Source organism: Pantherophis guttatus, chromosome 3 (assembly GCF_059756535.1).
Source record: "Pantherophis guttatus breed Tessera chromosome 3, ASM5975653v1, whole genome shotgun sequence".
Lineage (NCBI taxonomy): Eukaryota > Metazoa > Chordata > Lepidosauria > Squamata > Colubridae > Pantherophis > Pantherophis guttatus.
The window spans coordinates 32,927,204-32,949,664 of NC_142065.1; the positions used below are offsets into that span (position 1 = coordinate 32,927,204).

The window sequence follows — 22,461 nt, forward strand, 5'->3', positions numbered from 1 at the left end:
CCATAATTGAGCCAAAATTTTTTGTTGTTAAGTGAAACATTTGTGAAGTGAGTTTTGCCCCACTTTTGCCAGAGTTGCTAAGTGAATCACCGCTGTTGGTAAATTAATTACGTGGTTGTTAAGTGAATCTGGCTTTCCCCATTGACTTCGCTTGTCAGAAGTTTGCAAAAAGGGGATCACACGATTCAGAGCCACCGCAACCGTCAGAAATATTAGTTTGCATTTCGATCACGTGACCACGGGAACGCTGCAATGGTTGTTAAGTGTGAAGCATGATCATAAGTCACGTTTTTCAGTGACCTTCACTAAAGGAACTGTTGTAGGTGGAAGGCTACCTCTTAGATGGGAAAATGAACTTTTTACCACCTAGTGGCCGTCCCGATGATTGCAGCTGTATTGTACCAGCTCTCGGCGTTAATTGTACAAATACAAAAAGCAAAACGTGAACAACGTAACTATGACGTCAGCAAAAGAAGGCGTTTCTCTCCGCCGGGCGCTCTTCCATCTCTCCCCGAACAAGCGCCTTCCTCTGCATAGGAGCCTTCTGCGACCACGCCCACATCGTGCCGCAGACAACAGGGATTGGTGGACAGGGTCTCGGGTATTTGCACAAGTAGGCGAGTCTATTTAAAGCCTGTTTTTGGCGCCCCTTGCTTTTCTGTGCCCATCTAGGCGGCTGCCTTTTTCTCCTCCCTCTTTTGTACTGTAAAAAAGCACCAGCATGTCCGACAAGCTGCCCTACAAAGTTGGTAAGTAGTTCATTCTCCTATTCTTTCTTCTTCGTGCCACAAGCGGTCCCCATGCGAGGCCTGATAGAGGCGGTTCTGTTTCCTTTCTGAACACAGTACAGAGGTTTATTGCAAATTTTTTTAAAAAAAGCAATAGTCAAAAGGGCTCGGGTTTTTCTTGGAAATATTTAGCACAGAAACATGTGATGCCTTTTTTTTTTTTTCTGTGCCTTAGGCTCTTTTTAAAACTGAAAGAGGACATGTTTTCTACATCTAAAAGGATCTTGAAAGGGGGATACATCATTCTTTCTTCCAGGGGAGGATTTAATATGCAACCGATTGATTGTCTTTAACTGAAAATCGACCTGAAAATTAAAGGGGTGATTCTCGCTAAGTGCTGCTTGTATAATGTTGGAAGGCTTGTGGGTTTTTTTCCCCCCTGTAGTCAAAATGGATTTCAGATTGACTACTAGTTCGTTTTCTTTGCGATATCTGAGCAAACGCCATGTGGCTCTGAAGGGAAAAGAGGCTTTCGGGAAGTGTAGTTCTTCTGATTGCTCTCCTGCAGGAAAATGCTCGAGTCTTGCAATTGAAATTACTACATTTCCCGTCATGCTTCTGGGGACCATGCTGTCAAGGAACCGCTGCCCTCTGGCTGCTAAATCCATTCACCATGTGTAGTAATTATATCTACAAAAGAAAAGGCTGTTACTTGAAATTCAATCCGGAATAAGAAATACCTTTTTTAAAAGGCAGGTTTTTTCTCCAGCTGCCTAGAATCAAGACTTGTTAACTTTTCACATGCTAAAAGAATTGTGTTTATAATAGAAGCCTTTGTGGAGGGGTGTAAGATAGAGGTTCTACTTACAAATGTTGGAATCACAGCTTTTTTTCATTATTGCAATATTCTTATTTTGCTGAATTTGGACCCTCTTCTGTGGACCTTAAACATTGCATAGACAATGTAAGAATACCTTAATGAAATAATTGGAGATTTGCCATTCCTTTAGGGGATCAGAATTAAAGTGCAATTGTGTAAACACTGGACAATGTGAGAAAATCTTAAAGCCAGCTCCACCAATGTATTGAACTGTAGCTTCCATAAGGTCCAGTCTTTGGTCATTTACAACCTTTGAACATCCACTAAATAATACCATTGTTTGATAAAACTACTCTAACCTTCTGTGTCTGAGAGCATACAAATCAGTGTTGTCAATTCCAAAAGGTTATTTTATATAGGAAGATCCTGATATTTCCTAACACAATTTAGATAACAAAAGAGGCAACTCTGTTCATTATGTAAAACTCTTCTTTCTGTCTTGCTTCTTTCCTTTCAACAGATAACCTCTCTGAAGTCAGACGTGTATGTACACGCAAGTTTTGTTCTAGGGTAAAGTTGACTAAAGTCAATTATTTATTAGATGCTTTGCATAAGCATTTTTTTTTGCTTCTCTGACATTTCAACATTTTTATATGCTTTGCCTGGAGCAATATCTGTTTCTTTTCTTGGGTTTCTTTTCAGTTAAATATCTACGATTTCACTGAATACAGTCTCCAGTCTTAGGGTATTTGTTTCCTCCTTTGTGTTTGAATCCCCCAAATGTTCACCATTAGAAGTCATTTAATGGCAAAGTGCAGCAGATGCAGAATAACATAACAGTTGAAAGGGACCTTGGAGGTCTTCTAGTCCAACCCCCTGCTCAAAGCAGGAGACCCTATACCATTTCAGACAAATGGCTGTCAAGTCTCTTTTTAAAAGCCTTCAGTGATGGAGCACCTACAATATCTGAAAGCAAACCATTCCATTGGCTTATGGTTCCTCACTGTCATGAAATTTCTCCTTAATTCTAGGTTGCTTCTCTCCTTAATCTGCCTTCTGGTGCTTTGGAAAAATAGCTTGACGCCCCTTAAATATTGAAACACTACTATTTTTTTTTATTTGATTTATATGCCGCCCTTCTCCGGAGACTCAGGGCGGCTTACAATGCGTTAAGCAATAGCCTTCATACTTTTGTATATTATTATACAAAGTCAGCTTATTGCCCCCACAATCTGGGTCCTCATTTTACCTACCTTAGAAAGGATGGAAGGCTGAGTCAACCTTGAGCCTGGTGAGATTTGAATTTGCAGTAATTGCAGGCATCTGATATTAATAACAGTGCTTTATCATGTTACCCTAGTCCTTTACTTCTCTAAATTAAACATACCAACATTATTTAGGTTAATGGATATTAGTGCAGCTTGTAAGAGGATAGCAAAAATGTAACATTACCAACTGCTGTTATAGAGTTTTATTTTTTAAAGAAAACTGCAAGTGGGATTAAATAAGGAGTAAAAATGGATTTGAAGGTAGGTCATTCTGAGATTGCAGTCCTGTATGTCAGCTGTTCTTGCTCATCCTCTTTCCAAGACTTATTCCAGTGTTTCTCAACTATGGCAACTTTAAATTATAATCTTATAACTACCAGAATTCCCCAGTCTACACTGTATTTTCTTGGTATTTGACTATTGTTGCTCCTTTTTTGTTTAGATTTTTATCCCACCATTTTCAGATAATTCAAACATCAATACGCCTTCAATTTCCCCCAATCTTGTGGTGATTTGAGCTGAGGGTGTCTGGCCCAAAGTCACCCAGCCAGTTTTTCATACCTAAAGTGCAATTAGATTTCACTGTCTACTAGTTTCTGAGTCAACATTTTAACCGCTGGTGTAGTAGTATACAAAACTTTTAGAATCCTCTTTATGATTTTATTTTTGCTAAGTCTAAGTAAACTGATGGCTTCTCATGAATGTTCTTTTCATCAGGATATTAAAGTGATTTGCTGCTCTCATAATCCTAGTAATCTAGAAATACTGCCATGAAGCAGGAGGATGGGAGAAAAAAAAATATTTGCACATTTCCATTGCTTTTGTTATAATGTTTCTATCTGGGTAAGCATTAGAAGCTTAGGAATTCGTAAAATCAGCTTTTGAGCAGTGGTACTTTTAGGGGAAAATGCATTGAGATGCATATCCCTGTAATTGCTGAGTCTGGACACATATTTATCAAGGCCAATATTGTTTTTTTTATAAAGGATAGGCAGCTGTTTGTAATCAATGTCACTGCTTTCTGAAGACTGACAGTTTATCTTTTGAAGATGGAGTTATTTCTGTAGAAAGAAGTTTCTTAACAAAAATAGTTGATCTAACATAGACCCAATTGCTGTCCAATCATAACATTTGATAAATGACAGTTGTATAGCGTTTGTATGGGGAATTCCCCTCTAGTTCTTGAAAGGCTGATGAGTGACCCTAGTATTTTTTTTTAACTCAACTACTTCATGAAATACTTGCACATTGATAGTTATTCTAAGAGGACTTACATTCAGAGACTTTAAATTCTTTGAAGATTATAATTCCTTCTTGTCAATTTTTTTCCATTCAATTGTGTCTGATTTTCTGATACTGTCTGGACAAGACCCTCTCCAGTTCACTTGGCAAGGTTTTTCAGAAGTGTTTTGCCATTGCCTCCTTCCTAGGGCTGAGAGGGATTGACTGGCCCTAGGTAATTCAGCTTCCTTTGTGACTAAGGCAAAACTACAGCTCACAGTCCCCTGGTTTCTAACTTGGTGCCTATTACGTCAAATTGATACTCTTGTCAATAGTGCTTGTTATAAATATTAAACTAACGAATGTTTTTAGTTTAGCACATGAGACTCTGGTTTCCTTTCTTAACATTTTATTCTGGAAGTTTGGAGAAGGCCGGAACGTAATATTATGAATGCTATATTTAAATTTCTGTTATTTCCTTAATTGGCAGCTGACATCAGCCTTGCTGAATGGGGACGCAAGGCTCTGAACATTGCTGAAAATGAGATGCCAGGGCTGATGAAGATGCGGGAGATGTACAGCCCCACAAAACCACTGAAAGGAGCTCGAATTGCTGGTTGCTTACACATGACTGTGCAGACTGCAGTTCTTATTGAGACTCTGACAGCTCTGGGGGCAGAGGTAAGGCTGCAGTTGGGTTAAGTTGCACTCACCTGGATGGTTGTGATGTATTTGAATGATACCAGATGGCCCATGTTCAAGCTAATACTGTCAATTGATAGAGGCAGTTAAAAACACAGTAGTTGGAAAGCTTAATTGATTACTTATATTTATCTCAAAGCCAGGGGTCCCTGGGCAGTGGCCCACTACTGGGCCTTGAGCCTTTTAGAACCAGGCCGCAGAAGTGGTGGGCGAGCGTGCATGCGTTTCCACTTGCAGTGGGCAAGTGCATGTGCTCCATTTGTGCGAGTAGTGGGTGCACGTGCCCACCACTCATGCAAATGGAGCTGTGTGTGCACTCTTGCCCGCCACATGTGTGGAACCATCCCTTTTCTCCCCCTTCCCGCTAGTCCGCAAAGCCAAAAAGGTTGGGAACTCTACTCAAAGTTATGGACTATTTCTACCAGCCAAATTAAAAATTTTACTACATGATAGTTATAGTTTACATTGCGTCTTTCCATTTTAATCTTTTAAAGATGCTACAGTTACAGTGTGTTTATACGAACCTAGTCATTGTGGCTTGTAAATAATAGATTTTGGCATACCATGTTGTGCAAACTCAATTAAGTTTTATTCTCTAAAGCATGGTTGATAAAATTATGGCTTAGTGCTGCCGTGATGTACTACTGGTGGCTGTAGATGGCACAAAGGTAGCTCTGCTTCAATTTTTGTATTCTGGCACTGATGAAAAGGATTAGGGCCACATGTTATAGTGTGATTTGTTTGTTTGTACACCCAATAGTTGTGACTTAATATAATGCATGGACCCAGACTGTTATTTGTTCAACTAAAAATGTGATTGGAATACTGATCCCTTGCACACAAATTAGTTGTACATAAACCTCCTTAATCCTGGGTTGATACGGCTCAGTTTTGCAAAGCTTTGTTGAATAAGAGCAATGGGTTGGGGGTTTTTTTGTGCCAAACTATAAAGCTGAAATGAGTTTGTGCAGCAGAACCGAAGAAACAATGGCATTATTTAAAACAATGTCTGACCTAGCTGCAAACTAGCCAACTATAAAGTTTCCTTACAATGTAATGATTAAATTGATACGAAAAAAAGTTATCAAGAATTTTGACTGAAGCTAAAATAAGAAACCTAGGTAAACAGTCATTTCAAGATCCATTTACATTCTGATTTTCAGTTACTGAGTTTTGGAAAGCTTTTAGTTTAACCAGGTACAAAGTTTTGAACTCTGACTCAGCTTTCACTGGGAAATAATTGATTTCCTGATTTTTCAAACTATTTGCCTTTAAAGCATTCCTCCTAACCAAAGTCAAATTCTGTGAAAGTAGTAAGCTTTAGGGATTGCTTCATTAACTCCATATAGTTATTGAATATATTGCTGATGGCATTTTGAATTATTTTTCAGGTCCAGTGGTCCAGTTGCAATATTTTTTCCACACAAGATCATGCTGCTTCAGCTATTGCCAAAACTGGAATTCCTGGTAATGTTCTGCATTGTTAACAGTTATGACCTTTTTTAGTCCTGTGGGTATAAAGTAAAGTCAGGGGGAACAGGAAAAAATGTTGGGGGTTCCTAGAAAGATGGTTATATCAACTGAATGTGTGCTATCCTTTTTTCCTAGTGGAAAAAAAAACCCCACTAGAATGTTGCTTTATCATTAAAAAAAATTAAATGAAAATAAAAATCCGGAAGGGCAGGATGAAAATAATATAGGTACTATAGCAGAATCAGAAAACTTTTGATCTTGAAACTAGCAGATATGTGATCTTGAAGATTTTATACTACTGGATTCAATGGATTGAATATTTTGAAAAAGGGTTACATTTCTGTTTCAAAAGATTGGATTCAGTATAATGAGTTTTCTCACTTCTAAGTGATCTCAGTGCAAAGAGCACACCTATTGTTTTTTCTCAGAAGTGCTTAGGTGATATGGCTTTTTACACATTAGTGAATCTTAAGTACAGTGAAGTGTGTTTTCACAATATTTAAGAATATATTGGACTTTGAAAATTTAGATTTCTCATTTGTCACAATATAATTTCTTTGCAAACTGTGGACCTTGATAGAGTAATATTTATGAGAAATGAAATGTGATAGTTTCTAATCAGTGGTACAGCTGCTTTGCTTGTAATGGAGAATAGCCGTGCCCATTTATTCAAGGCAAGAGATGCCTCTGAAATCTGCACAGTCTTAGGATGTGGCTTAGTTTTGCAGTAACATGGGATGATAGATCTGACGATTAAACTGTTTGAAATTTAACATATTAACTATTTTTGCATCTGTGATGAAAAGCAAAACGTTCTCTTTTTATTGCTTAACGCATTGTAAGCCGCCCTGAGTCTCCGGAGAAGGGCGGCATATAAAAATAAATAAAAATAATAAAAATAAATAAATAAATATTGTCTTAATCCTGACTAACAAGGATGATAATTATGCTTCATTCCCATGAAAATAAATAGACTTAAAGCCCCACTTGCTGGCTTGAATTTAGCTTGTTAAGGATATATAGCAAAGGCTATGGAAGAGTATCCTTTGCGATATATCCTTAATAAGTATGCATAGGGAATAAGTCTGCATGATTTACATAGGGAATAATGTCTTGGAATTAAAGAAAGTTAAAGAAAAAATAGAAATCGAGCAAAACACAAATGAATGAACAATATATTCTTACTTGCACCATCATCTGCAAAATAATAATACACAATTTGTAGCTTGCCCAATTCTCAATTGCTCTGAACAGCTCACACCAATTAAAGGGTTAGTGATGATTCTGAAATAGATGTTTCTGGAATAGATGGAAGACAGGTTCACTTTTAACTGTGAACCAACCGCTTTGGCTTATGTTACTGTAAGATGGTTATCAGGCCCTTTACAGCTCAGACATATTCTTGGAAGTAAAGATAACACTGGAAAAAGGCTCTTCATAATTCATTTACAAGCAAAATCATGGAGCCAATGGGACCCCAAGTTCATCCTTAAAACATTTAGAAGGCAATTATGTTTGTTGCAGAAGCCTTAACATAGTTAACTCCTCTGGAGGATACACTGACATGTATGTTAAAGGATGAATACATTGATTAGCTATTGGATTGGAGGAAGGGAATTGAAAATTGTGGGATTTTGATAGTCCTGGCTCCCTGCCACGTGGCGACGACCCTGCCCGAACTCCTCAATGTTATAGCCGAGGTGGTGGCTGATACCCCCAGACTTCTGGTCATGGGGGATTTCAACTTGCCATCCATTGGTGAAACTTCTGAGGTAGCTCGGGAGTTCATGGCTTCCATGACGGCCATGGACCTGACCCAAGTAATTCACGGCCCTACCACATGGGGGGACACACTCTGGACTTAGTTTTTGTCTCTGGTCAGTGGTTGAGTGGCCTTGATATAGGGGATATAGATACTGAACCCTTGTCATGGTCTGACCACTCGCTCCTTCGACTTGACTTTCTGACCGCCGCACCCCGTTGCAGGGAGGCGGAGTCGACCAGGTGGTTCCGCCCCAGGCGCCTGATGGATCCTGATAGGTTCCAGATGGAGCTTGGGCCATTTCCTGAAACTCTAGCTCACGACTCGGCTGATGACCTGGTGGCCACCTGGGATAGTGCGGCTGCCGGGGCTTTGGACCGGGTCGTGCCTTTGCGGCCTCTGACCCGGCACCGAACTCACTTAGCTCTTTGGTTCTCCGAGGAGCTGAGAGAGATGAAGCGCCGGAAAAGACGCCTAGAGAGCGGTTGGAGGGCCAGTCGTTCCGAATCCGACTTGACACTGGTAAGGTCTCATATTAAGACCTACCTAGTGGCGATAAAAGCGGCGAAATCTAGCTATTTTGCCGCTCTTATTGCGTCATCAAATAACCACCCAGCCGCCCTGTTCAGGGTGACCCGCTCCCTTCTCCATCTGGGAGCGCGGGAGGACCCCTTGCAGGGCCGAGCTGAGGATTTTGTACAGTATCTGGATGATAAAATAACTCAGATTTGGGAAAACTTGGCCACTGACTGGGTTAGTTCAGACGAGATGACTGAGGCAGGCCTTGAGAATGTTATCTGGGAGGAGTTCGATCCTGTGGCTCCCGAGGACGTGGACAGGATCTTGGGACGGCTGAACGCCACCACATGTTTATTGGACCCATGTCCCTCCTGGTTGGTGCTGGCTTCCCGGGAGGTTACACGAGGCTGGCTCCAGGGAATTATCAACGCTTCTTTGAGTGAGAGTGTCCTGCCGGCCGCCTTGAAAGAGGCGGTGGTGAGGCCTCTCCTCAAGAAGCCATCCCTGGATCCGGCTGTTTTGGCTAACTATCGTCCAGTCTCCACCCTTCGCTTTATTGCGAAGGTTGTTGAGAGTGTGGTGGCGCGACAGCTTCCACAGTACCTGGATGAAGCTGTCTATTTGGATCCGCTCCAGTCCGGTTTCAGACCTGGGTACAGCACGGAAACGGCATTGGTCGCGTTGGTGGATGATCTCTGGAGGGCTCGGGATAGGGGTTACTCCTCTATCCTGGTCCTGTTAGACCTCTCAGCGGCTTTTGATACCATCGACCATGGTATCATGTTGCGCCGGCTGGAGGGACTGGGAGTGGGGGGCACCGTTTTGCGGTGGTTCTCCTCCTATCTCTCCGACCGGTCGCAATCCGTGTTGACAGGGGGGCAGCGGTCGACCCCGAGGCGCCTTGTTTGTGGGGTGCCACAAGGGTCGGTCCTCTCGCCCCTCCTGTTCAACATTTATGTGAAGCCGCTGGGTGAGATCCGTGGTTTTGGGGTGGAGTTCCATCAGTACGCTGATGATACTCAGCTGTACATCTCCACCCCAGACCATCCCAACGATGCCTTGGAAGTGATGTCCCAGTGCCTGGAGGCCGTGTGGGTCTGGATGGGGAGAAACAGGCTTCGACTCAACCCTTCCAAGACCGAGTGGCTGTGGCTGCCGGCGTCCCGGTATAGCCAGCTGACGCCATCGCTGGTTATTGGGGGTGAATCATTGGCCCCCACGGAAAGGGCCCGCAACTTGGGCGTCCTCCTGGATGCGCGGCTGTCCTTAGAAGGGCATATGACGGCCGTGGCCAGGGGGGCTTTTTATCAGGTTCGCCTGATACGCCAGTTGTGCCCCTTTCTGGATCGGGACTCCCTACGCACAGTCACTCAAGCACTCCTCACTTCTAGTCTGGACTATTGTAACGCTCTCTACATGGGGCTCCCCTTGGGGTACACCCGGAGGCTCCAACTGGTGCAGAATGCGGCCGCGCGGGGGATTATGGGAGCGACTGGGCGCTCCCATGTGACTCCTCTCCTGCGCAAGCTGCATTGGCTTCCGGTGGACTTCCGGGTGTGCTTCAAGGTGTTGGTGAACACCTTTAAAGCGCTCCATGGCTTAGGGCCAGGGTACTTACAGGATCGCCTTCTGCCACCAATAGCCTCCCACCGGCCAGTTCGCTCCCACAGAGAGGGCCTCCTCAGGGTGCCGTCGGCTAGACAATGCCGGCTGGCGACCCCCAGGAGGAGAGCCTTCTCTGTGGTGGCACCTACCCTTTGGAACAATCTACCCCCAGAGATACGAGTGATCTCCGACCTCCGGACCTTTCGTCGGGCCCTAAAAACTCATCTCTTTCAGTTAGCCGGTCTCTCTTGATTTTATGATTTTATGGTTGGTTTTAAATTTTGATATGGATTTTAAATTGATAAATTTTAAACTATGGGCCAAATTTAATTATTTTAAATCTATTTTTAATCGTATTTATGTATAAATGTTTTTATTTTGGCTGTTCACCGCCCTGAGTCCGAAAGGAGAAGGGCGGTATAGAAATTCGAATAATAAATAAATAAATAAAAATAAAAATAAAAACCTGTTAAGTATATATTGACTTGAGAGCAAGGAAACTTGCTCACAAATATATTTTTCCCAAGATCTGTGGATGTTCCCCAGACCTTGCTGACAATTCTGGTACTTTTAACATCTGAAGAGTAACCAGTTTGAAGAAGGCTGATCTAGCCATTAATTTTTACTTTTGAGTTAAATAAAGCTAAGTTACTCTGTAAATGTGTTCTTGCCTTTTCACAAATATCTTTGTAGTATTTACATTTAGACTGTACTTTTTTTTACTGCCTTTCTCAGCTAAAAGGCTTTTAGGTCAGTGTGTTAGATCTGTGAGAAACCGATGAGCGCTGATGACAATCTTAATGGAAAAATTAGTTTTCTACACAGAATATTTTTTATTGCCTCAAGGAAAAATTTTACATTAGGACTTCCTGTCATTACGCTTTCAAACTTCACTCAATTGGTTATAACAGCACTGCTGAGAAATTATAAGCCATATGGTTTATGTTTGATTTGGGTCTAGTGTATGCCTGGAAAGGAGAAACGGATGAAGAATATATATGGTGTATTGAACAGACCCTCTACTTCAAGGATGGACAACCTCTGAACATGATTCTTGATGATGGTGGAGATCTCACCAGCTTGGTTCATACCAAATATCCTCAACTCCTGAAAGGTAATAGTCTTCCAAAACGCTTTTCTAATATATAGTACATTCAAAGTCACTGGGGAAATAATTGTTTCATTTTTAAAAGGATGGCTGTGTGGGTAGGCAAAACTCAAAAGTCACTCAAAACACTACATTTTACTTGTAAGACAAGAAACGTCCACAAAGTATGTTGTAAGCCCCAATTGAGTTAGCATATAGTAAGATGCTAAAACAAGACAGACACAGACTTCAGCAGATAGTTAGAACTGCAGAAAAAACAATTGCTACCAACCTGCCTTCCATTGAGGACCTGTGTACTGCATGAGTCAAAAAGAGGGCTGTGAAAATATCTACAGACCCCTCACATCCTGGACATAAATTGTTTCAACTTCTGCCCTCAAAACAACACTATAGGGCTCTGCACACCAGAGGACAGTTTTTTCCCGAATGCCATCATTCTGCTTAACAACTAATTCCCACAACACTTTCAAATTAACTACCAAGACTGTATTACTATTCTTCTCATCGTTACTAGTACTTATCTCTTCCCACTTATGGCTATATCCATGTTTTTATCTTTAAAACTTATATTGTTTTTATTGTTTCCTAGTATGATTTGATTGTTTATTATGACTATCACTAAGTGTTGTATCTTATGATTCGTGATGAATATGTTTTATTTTTTCTTTTTTTGTATACTGAGAGCATATGCACCAAAGACAAATTCCTTGTTTGTCCAATCACACTTGGCCAATAAAAGCTATTCTATTCTATTCTATTCTATTCTATTCTATTCTATTCTATTCTATTCTATTCTATTCTATTCTATTCTATTCTACTCTACTCTACTCTACTCTACTCTACTCTACTCTACTCTACTCTACTCAAGGAGGATTTATTTGCATTAAACTTTCCCTCAGGAAACCTTTCCCCCATTCCTCCAGAATATGCTAGGTCCTTTCAGCGCCAGTCTTTGGTGTTGCCAAATGCTCTGCAACCTTTAGTAATGCAGAATACCCATTTTAGATATAAAGATTGGTTTTAACTCCTTTCCCAAGTGACCCCTTATTCTTGCTTAATGCACAATGGAAGGCATCAGGTTACCCAGCCGTGATTACCCCTCATATGAGGAAAACATTGTACAGTTTGGGGTATTATGGATATATGCTTCTGTGTGGGGCATCCCTGTAATACTTTAAATTAACAAAGAATTAAAAAAATAATTGAAATAAAAATCCCTCCTTTGGTAAATATCTGAATTTGCCAGAGAAGCTTGATAAACCTACTTAAGTATTTATACTCTAGAAGTGAGATGGACATTTTACATTTTGTGGCCTTGTAAAATTATTAAGATTGTTCCATTTTTTTAAAAAAATCTGACCTATATGGTAGTATAGTTAGGATGAAAACAGAATGATCACAGGTGGGTAAAAAAGCAGTGGGAACAGGAATAATTTCCAATTTTCTGCTGGCTTTCTCATTGAGTTTCCTGCTGGAAACTTGGCAGGGAGAAATCTTCCCAGCCCAGCCCAGCAGGCAAGTAAATGGCTGCTGCTGGGTAGAGGAGGGAATGAGGGATTTTGAGACTGGCTGGGAAACTGTCATATTGAAACCCCATGAGAACTGAAGAAGCTTCTTGGAAGAGAAGTGAAATGTTTTCAAAGGGGGAAGAAAAAAACAAAGTCCAATTGCCTTTTAGAAAAAACACCTTTGGAATAAACATGACCTAGATGATTGAGAATCTCCATAGACATTCTGTCTTGGTGAAAATTAAGACCATGTGATTGCAGAAGAAGCATTGAAACAGCTACAACTTACCCAGATTTCATTCCTGTGGGAATCATGGGTCCTGGATTTTGGACACATTTTGTAAGCTACCCATTTGGTTCAAAAATTGTTGCTCTGTGATGCAATATTTCACCTGTTAAAAATCCTGACAATGAGAAGTTTTGTAGAACTTTTTTGTATTAATGTAGAACTTTTTTGTATTAATGTAGTAATGCCAGATGACTCTAATTAGAAGAAATGTCATATATTTATTGCTTATAGACTGAATATGTTCCACAACAAATATACAATGTGTTCTGCCCCAGCTACGGACCCCAAAGAACACAGCACACACAAAGTCTGTTCAAACCTTAGTTTACTGAATAAACCAGTCTTTTACAACAACGGGTGTTAATTAATTGCATTAACAGCCGCCAAGAATTCAAAGAATAATAACTGAAAACTTACTATGGTTAGCAGAATGCCCAGAAGCAATTTGCAGGAAGCTGATAAGATAAGGAAGACAAGATACGAAGGTATGTGAACTAAGTTGTTCCCTGAAAATTGCTTCAGTCGGCGTTCCTCCTTAAATAGGCTAAGGGAGTGGCCAATTAGCCCCAAGCCTTACTCTTGAGGAGACCTCCTCCTGAGGAGCCACTCCTGCCTTTTGGCAGCTCTGCGCACCCGTGCATCGAGAAGAGGCTCCTCCTCTTCGTCTTCTTCACTTAAGGGAGCTTCTGGAGGTTCTGAAGGCCCTGGCTGAATCCCCACTTCTGGCACCACATCTTCTCCAGCCTCCTCATTGTCTGACTCGAGTGCCAGCTGCACAGGCTGCTAGCGCAGCACCACACCAGCCTCCTCGCTGTCTGAATCAGCTACTAGCTACACAGGCCGCATACGGGCCACAACACAATGAACTTTGCAACAAATTACAATGAACTTTTTGGAAAGTAGCCAGACCAAAAAAAATCAATAATATTCTTTTGATTTTGAGAAAAATGTTTTCTTTTGAAGATCTGGAAAGTTTTCCCCAATTTTTTTAATCCTCTAAATATTAAATTGTTCAGGAATGTCCCAGGTTTTATTGTCACAAATTACATGGTAAAGTGGAAGATTCAAGGAAAGACAGAAAATGTTCACGTAGCTTCTCTACTATGTTACTATGATATTTTCCTAGCCTGTATGTACTAGATTAGGAATTTAAATACAATAAATAAAACAGCAATAAAATCTTGGGATTTGAGGAGGAGCATTTTGAACTCATGGCTGCCAAAATAATGTTTTTTCCCCTAAAAAATAAATTGTTCAAAAGGATGTCCACTTCTGTGATAGCACAATGCAGTTCAGTCTCGTCATGTTTTGCTGTTTGAAAGGCACTGATTGAAATAGTTAATGCAGTATTTCTGGCAACCAGAAAGTCTGGCTTCCTGTTCACATCTTCCCTATTTGTTTTTTTTAAGCTTTGCATTCAGTTTTTCCAATAAACAAATGGCATTCAAGACGATTAATATAAAACAGTAAAGTAATTAATCCCACAAATGAAAATCTTATACAGAGGATTAGAAATCTTCTTTAGCTAAGCAACTAAAGCTTGCTTACACATCAAAACCAGTAGTGGGTTTCAAATCCCGGTTTGCTGTTGGAAGCGTGCAGGCGCGGGTGCTCGCTTCACGAGTACACGGTGCTTCGCATGCGCAGAGCGTTTTTGATGACGTCTGGGCGGGTGGACGGAGCCTCCCGCCGTCACTGCTACCGATTCGCCCACCACTTATCAAAATAAAATACCTAAATAAAAATAATGTCACCTTCCAGTGAGAAAGATAAAATAATCAGTGCTTTTGGTTTTTACATAATTTACCAACCTGTTTCACAGAATGTAAAATATAACACACCCACACCCGCACCCCAATTTAGAAAATTCAAATCAATTATTAGGGGTAGATTGTTTTGGTTTTCTTTTGTGAAGAAAAATGACTTGGATGAGGGCTCATCTTCTTAGCATTCCTAGATGTGATGTTAGGTTTAAGTTCAAGAATGGTATCTGTGTGCATGGCATGGCAGAATCAGAGCCATATAGACTGTATTAATTTCTCTTAACTGAACTTTGAAAGCATGTAGAAATAGCTTAATATCAAAATGCTTTTATTCCCTCAATAAATAGGTATTCACTTATAGCAGTGTTTCTCAACCTTGGTAGCTTGAAGATGGGTGGACTTCAACTCCTAGAATCCCCCAGCCAGCAGCGCTGGCTGGGGGATTCTGGGAGTTGAAGTCCACCCATCTTCAAGCTTCCAAGGTTGAGAAACACTGACTTATAGCTTTGAAACTATGCCTGTCAAGAACTTGTCTTTCAGGATCAGAACTCAGGTCTTTATCATCAACAGATAGTCCTTGACTTATGACTATAATTGAGCTCAAGAGTTATTGTTGAAAATTGTGATCATTAAGCTGGTTATCCCTGGTTTTATGGCCCTTTTTGAAGTGGTTGTTAAGCAAACACCGCCACTGTTAAATAAATTCATTTTATCCAGTGGGCTGTTTTTACAAGTAACTGGAAGTAAACATTGGGAACAGGCCAAATCATTCATGGTCCTGTAACTGTGGGACACTGCAAATAGGCGAACTGGTTGCCAAACAGCCAAAATGAGATCTCGTGACCAGAGGAGGGTACAACCAACATAACTTCAAAATCAAGTTATAAGTAGCTTTTGGGAGTGTCCATTGTAACTTTGATCATTAAGCAACCAGTCGAAAGTCAAGGACTACCTACAGTCTAGCATAGTACAAATCCATACTGTGGCAATCCACATAATTAGCAAACTGCCTATAGTAATGTATTGCAGTTAATAAAGATGGCAAATGGAAAAAAAGTTCCTAAAGATAAAAACCACAAATATTAGAAAAACAAAAACCAGCATTAATCTACAAATTTGAGCAAGGCTGTTTTCCAATGCAGTAGTGAAACTGAAACCTGCAAGTTAAGCCTCTAATGTCCTCTATTTTTAACAGCAGACAAGGATAAGGAAACAGACCAAGATCTTCCAACATTGGTTCTTTTAGAGGCAATAATACTGCTGGTTTAACAGGTCCATCAATATTACACAAGCATTATTCTACATTATATAATTACTTTCCAGGCTCGTGTATCTTTGGACATTTTGTAATCGTTGGGAGCAATTGTTCAGGGTCAGTGCTGCCCTTGACTTTTTAGAGATATAGAAGGGGCTACACAAAATAGGCAGGTTCAAGAGTAACTGAAGTTAAATTACAGTTAATTAAACTTAAAATGCAATTAATATGGTCTCATATATACTATATATAGTTATATGCTATAACTATGTTATATATGTATATATGTCAGGGGTGCTATTCAGCAGATTCTGACAGGTTCTGGAGAAGTGGTAGCGGAAATTTTGAGCAGTTTGGAGAACCAGCAAATACCACCTCTGGCTGGCACCAGAGTGGGGTGGGAATGAAGATTTTGCAGTATCCTTCCCCTGCCACGGCCACCAAGCCACGCTCACCAAGCCACACCACACCCACCAAGCCACACCCACAGAACCGGGTAAAAAAATTTGGATTTCACCACTGATATATGTATGTATTTGAAAGAAACCAAAATTGTAGAAGTATAGAAGTTTTCGTGGCCATGGGAGAGGGTACAATTACTAGTAGATAGCTTACTGTAAGTATTTCTTAAGCTGTAATAATAGGTTATAATTTTTTACATAATTTTTTAAAATAAAATTGCAGATGCAACAGTGAATCATTAAATCCATGCACTAAAAGTAAAAGGGAGACTAATTGATCATTGAGATATAAAGTTATGTAAATAAGGTTTTGTCAAAAGCCCACTAGAGGGAGGCCTTGCATTTTCTAAGCTAGTCTATCAAGCTATTGTCCTAGTCATTCTTTCTTTACATAACAAACAATATACTGCAAAGTCTATTTTTACTCATCAGCTATATTTCAGGAGAGATACAGGGTAGAATTGTCCTTTGTACATCCAGAAGTGATTAGTGTTCAACTTTTTTTCTCTTTTCATTTTTCTAATGCTAAGATGTGCAAATGAGGATATTCTTGGTTCTTGGTACTTGGCTTCATTCTTCTAAAAATTTACAATTTGCATCCAATGTGAGGTATTTATTATCTTTTTTACTACTGCTTCCCCACGATCCAAATATTTGTATCAAATGTGATACTACCAAATGTATTTAATGGTTGGAAGTGATATCAAGATATTTAATTATCAGCATTCTCATACAAAATTTGTCTCCTTGAAAATGCAGTCTATTTAGAATAGAATAGAATAGAATAGAATAGAATAGAATAGAATAGAATAGAATAGAATAGAATAGAATAGAATAGAATAGAATTCTTTATTGGCCAAGTGTGATTGGACACACAAGGAATTTGTCTTGGTGCATATGCTCTCGGAGTACATAAAAGAAAAGATACCTTTGTCAAGAATCATAAGGTACAACACTTAATGGTAGTTATAGGGTACAAATAAGCAATCAAGAAACAATATCAATATAAATCGTAAGGATACAGGTAACAAAATTACCGTCATATAGTCATAAGTGGAAGGAGATGGGTTGTGGGAACAATGAGAAGATTAACAGTAGTGCAGACTTAGTAAATAGTTTGACAGTGTTGAGGGAATTATTTGTTTAGCAGAGTGATGGCATTTGGGAAAAAACTGTTCTTGTGTCTAGTTGTTCTGGTGTGCAGTGCTCTATAGCGTCGTTTTGAAGGTAGGAGTTGAAACAGTTTATGTCCAGGATGTGAAGGATCTGTAAATATTTTCACAGCCCTCTTTTTGACTCGTGCAGGTCAAAAAGGTCCTCAATGGAAGGCAAGTTGGTAGCAATTGTTTTTTCTGCAGTTCTAATTATCCTTTGAAGTCTGTGTCTGTCTTGTTGGGTTGCAGAGCCAAACCAGACAGTTATAGAAGTGCAGATGACAGACTCAATAATTCAATAATAATGCAGCTCCTTGGGCAGTTTGAATTTTCTGAGTTGGCGCAGAAAGAACATTCTTTGTTGTGCTTTTTTGATGGTGTTTTTGATTAAAACTAAAATTAAAATATTAAAATACTATATCAACAGGGCCATTGGTTATCAGTTAATATATGGCAGAAGAGAATATCATTATACAAGGCTATATAAGGCTGTTCACTTCTGTGAAACACTTTTTGATTGGTTTAAGAGCTAAATTTTATATTCTTATAGTACTTTTTTGTTCAATGAAAAGTATGCGTTAAGTTTTACTTACTACAGTACACTCTCCCATAGGAAATCCAATGTCCATGGAATGCGAAACTAGAGGGACAAGCTAATGCTGACCATGCCTTTTCAAAAATACACTTCCTTTACAACTATCTCTTTTATTACCTTGAAATAAAAGAGATAATTTAAAATGAAAGATAATTACTTTAGGAATATTCCAAAATCCTTCATAAAACAATTGTATTAGGTCAATTGCAATTATAGAATAATGTTCAAAATTTCAAGTTCAACAAAGTCGATAGCTAAATCTACATTTATTTTCAATCTTGCGTGGAAATGGGAATAAATCAAAGTCATATAAACTGGGACCTATCAAATTACATGTAATTGATCAGCTCAGTAAGCTGGTTAGGCTGAGGAAACAACATTAATCTAATTTATAAAACATACAGTCCAGCTTAGCTTTTCTTGTTTCTTATTCCATCAATCTTTCAAAGAACCTGATGTAGTTTAAAACTGAGTTGGAACATCTGCATTCTGTTCCCAGGTTCCATCTAAGGTTACAGCATATATAATTGTGCTTAGTCAACTATTGTGAACTTTAGTTGAACTAATGAAGGATATTACTGTAGCATAGATAAAAAGCCAATATAACATCAGTATTCTATAGGCAGCCAGATGCTGATACTGTAGTCACATACTTCTTCCGGTACATTCTTGAATATGAATTGACAAAGATTGATTTCTAATTTTATTTCAACAATATAATATGTTAAGGACACATTTAATGTTATCCTCAAAGCAGGGGTGGGTTCTAAATTTTTTTACTACCAGTTCTGTGGGCGTGGCTTATCTTGTGGGCGTGGCTTGGGAATGTAACTGGGTGGGCATGGCCAACTTTTTTTTAAAAAAACTTTTAAAAGCATTTTTTCTACAACCTTAAGAGGTTGCAGGAAAAAATCCTTTTAAAAGCCTCTGACGATCAGGCAACTCAGCTGGGATTGCCAGAAACTTTTAAAGGCATTTTTTTTCCCTACAACCTCTTCGGCCAAAGTGGTTGTAGAAAAAATGCTTTTAAAAGCTTCTGAGATCTCAGCTGAGCCGCGCGATCATCAGAGGCTTTTTTTTTTACTTTTAAAAGCATTTTTTCAGCCGAAGAGGTTGTAGAAAAAATGCTTTAAAAAAAAGCCTCTGATGAGGTGGGTGGGGTAAGCGAGCAGCGACCGGGCCAGGGACCGGTTCGGGGGCATGGCCAGCCAATGTTATTACCAGTTCTCCGAACTACTACAAATTTTTACTACCGGTTCTTGTGAACCGGTGCAAACCGGGAGCAACCCACCGCTGCCTCAAAGAGAGATGCAGATACAAGAAAGTAAAACAATAAATGTTATTTGTTTCCTTCAGTGAGGCCAAATACCATTCTCAGTTCTTGTTACTATAAAATATCCACTGCAGATGAAATTACAATAAAATAGCTAATAGCTACAGTGAAGGGACATATTTATATTTCTAAAACCAAAAGGAAAATAGAAACCATGCCTCAATAGAAGACATATTTATTGCTTGCCTAATTAATGTTTGCAAAGCAGTTCTATCCATAACTGGTAGAAAGCTTTCTTCTTAAACAAAGCTTATAAATTTTCTTTCCTACTCTTCCCCACCCATAACAAATAACTCTTGTACCCTGTATTAAATTTTATAATATAAAGTAAGTACGTATTTTTTCGAGCATGCAAGCCTTGTTGTACAGGTAGTCCTCAACTTACAACAGTTCATTTAGTGACTGTTTGAAATTACAACGGCACTGAAAAAAGGTGATTTATGACTGTTTTTCACACTTAATGACGATTGCAGCATCTCCATGGTCATGACCATGATCAAAATTCAGACACTTGGCAACTAACTCATATATATGATGGTTGCAGTGTTCTGGGGTCATGTGATCACCTTTTGACAATCTTCTGGCAATCAAAGTCAATGGGGAAGGCAGATTCACTTAATAACTGTGTTACTGACTTAATAACTGCTATGATTTACTTAACTGGGAAATGAAAAATGTTAAAACGTGGTTGTAAGTTGACCAGCTGTAATCAGTTATTGAAGTTTCAGATGATTTTGGACACAATAACTTCCTGCTTCAGTAGTGCATCCATAAATCCTGATTGAATCATTCCATGAAAAAGTCCCAGCATTAACTTAACAGTTTGTATCCTTACGATTTATATTGACTATTTCCTAATATGATTTGATTGCTTATTTGTACCCTATGACTATCATTAAGTGTTGTACCCTATGATTCTTGACGAATGTATCTTGTCTTTTTATGTACACTGAGAGCATATGCCCCAAAGACAAATTCCTTGTGTGTCCAATCACGCTTGGCCAATAAAGAATTCTATTCTATTCTATTCTATTCTATTCTATTCTATTCTATTCTATTCTATTCTATTCTATTCTATTCTATTCTATTCTATTCTATTCTATTCTATTCTATTCTATTCTAAAGTAAGCATAGGATTATTTTATATCAGCTATTTGAAATTCAGGTAATGAATTTACCTAAACAGCTTCACAATTTCTGAGAATGTTGTATATTGTTGTTTGTCACTGAGGGAAGATCCTTCTTCCTGGGTTCACCTTGAAGCCCTTCTGGACCATACATATTGTTTTCTTCTGCCCATGCTCTGGATATTTATTGTGAAGTCTTTAAGTCTTTTTAGAAAGAAAATAAATAGATGTTCAAAGAGTAAGTTATATCCCTTTTTATGTGTAAGAAAAAAGATCGGTTATATCTGTCCATTACTATTGCCTGTCATCCTGCCTGAATAAAATTTAAGATTTCCTTCTGTAAGAGGCAGTTCAGTAAATTCTGTTGCATTTTTACCTTGCAGGAATCAAAGGAATATCTGAGGAGACGACCACTGGAGTCCATAATCTTTACAAAATGCATGCCAATGGAACCCTGAAGTTGCCAGCTATTAATGTTAATGACTCTGTCACTAAGGTAACAACCAGTATTTTTGTGTTCTACCTTCTTTATCCTTGAAAAAAGAAGGCAACCTACTGTTTCTTCATATTTTACATGAAAGGTTTGTTTCCATATCCCCCTTTATGTGTGTATGACTATTTTCTGCTGAAGCTATAGAATATTGCATCTAAACAGGGAATGAGGTGATGTTTCATGCATTTGGAAATGCTTAAAAGCTACAAAGTGTTTCTACCAATCCTTTTGTCAATAAATTACCCATGTAGAATGGATTTTTCTTTACAATATACGTACAGGGAACATGAACTGCATAGTTGTTTTTATCCCTTTTATTATTATTTATTACTTAGTTTTACCCCTTTGGATTGTGTGGGGTTTTCTTTTAATTACTTGGTGTCTTTTTTGGGGGGGGGGGTTATAGGTCTTGACAATCAACACCTTAAATTTTGCCCCGTAATCCAACATTTTTATTGGATTTTGATAATATTTCTATTAATAATATTTTTATTACTTTATCCATGTACAAAATGGCAGATGGACTTGTAAAAAAAGTACTTGAAGGATTACATCATCTGGACCAAATGCTTGCCATTGCTGCTTCTCCTGCAAGTGATTGAAAAATTGCCATGAGCAGTGGATGCAAATCGCTTGCCATGATCTCTCCACTGCACGCACTGGATACTAACGCTGCTTGCACATTGTCTGCATCTTACTCCAATTGCAACAAATAATCTGCAAGCAGCAACAGCATCCAGTGCAGCCCCTAGTGATGGCATCTCTCACCAAGACTGAAAGATACAGTGTGCAGTGGAGAAGCCAGCATGAGCCACATGGCAGAAAATGGAGCAACACCCTCCACCAGCAGCCCATCAGTCTCCCCAAAGAAGATATTTTTATTGCAAGAAAACCTCTTGAAGTCTAAAAACCATACTTCACAGCCGAATAAGATAAAAAAAGGGCAACTACATTGTAATGCTTTGTGAAAGGAAGAAGTGCTTTGTGAGAGGAAGAGAATTACCATTGGCTTCAGAACCTAACCCACAATTCCCATAGTTACAGGCTTGTTTAGTTTAGTTTAGTTTCATTTAGTTTACTTTATTATCATTGCAGATGGTACAATGAAATTAAATGCCCTTGTCAGTGTACGTTATAACTATAAAAATAAAAAAAACAAACATTATACCCTTACATTCTATATAATTGAAATTGAAAAGCCAATATTGCACTATACTGTAGAATTCAATATGGTTATTGCCCTGGGATAGAAGCTGCTTTTCATCCTATTTGTCCTT

At 39.1% G+C, this 22,461-nt stretch overlaps 1 protein-coding gene across 1 annotated transcript in view; it reads left to right on the forward strand.

Annotated features, from left to right (window-relative positions):
- The first annotated feature begins 465 nt into the window (after nucleotides 1-465).
- Nucleotides 466-22,461, forward strand: part of AHCY (adenosylhomocysteinase) — a 43,887-nt gene continuing 21,891 nt past the window's right edge. The window contains exons 1-5 of the mRNA XM_034414032.2: nucleotides 466-749; nucleotides 4,528-4,718; nucleotides 6,131-6,206; nucleotides 11,060-11,212; nucleotides 21,075-21,187. Of these exons, the coding sequence (XP_034269923.1) occupies nucleotides 722-749; nucleotides 4,528-4,718; nucleotides 6,131-6,206; nucleotides 11,060-11,212; nucleotides 21,075-21,187 (561 nt within the window). The 5' untranslated portion in view covers nucleotides 466-721. The remainder of the gene's footprint in view (nucleotides 750-4,527; nucleotides 4,719-6,130; nucleotides 6,207-11,059; nucleotides 11,213-21,074; nucleotides 21,188-22,461) is intronic.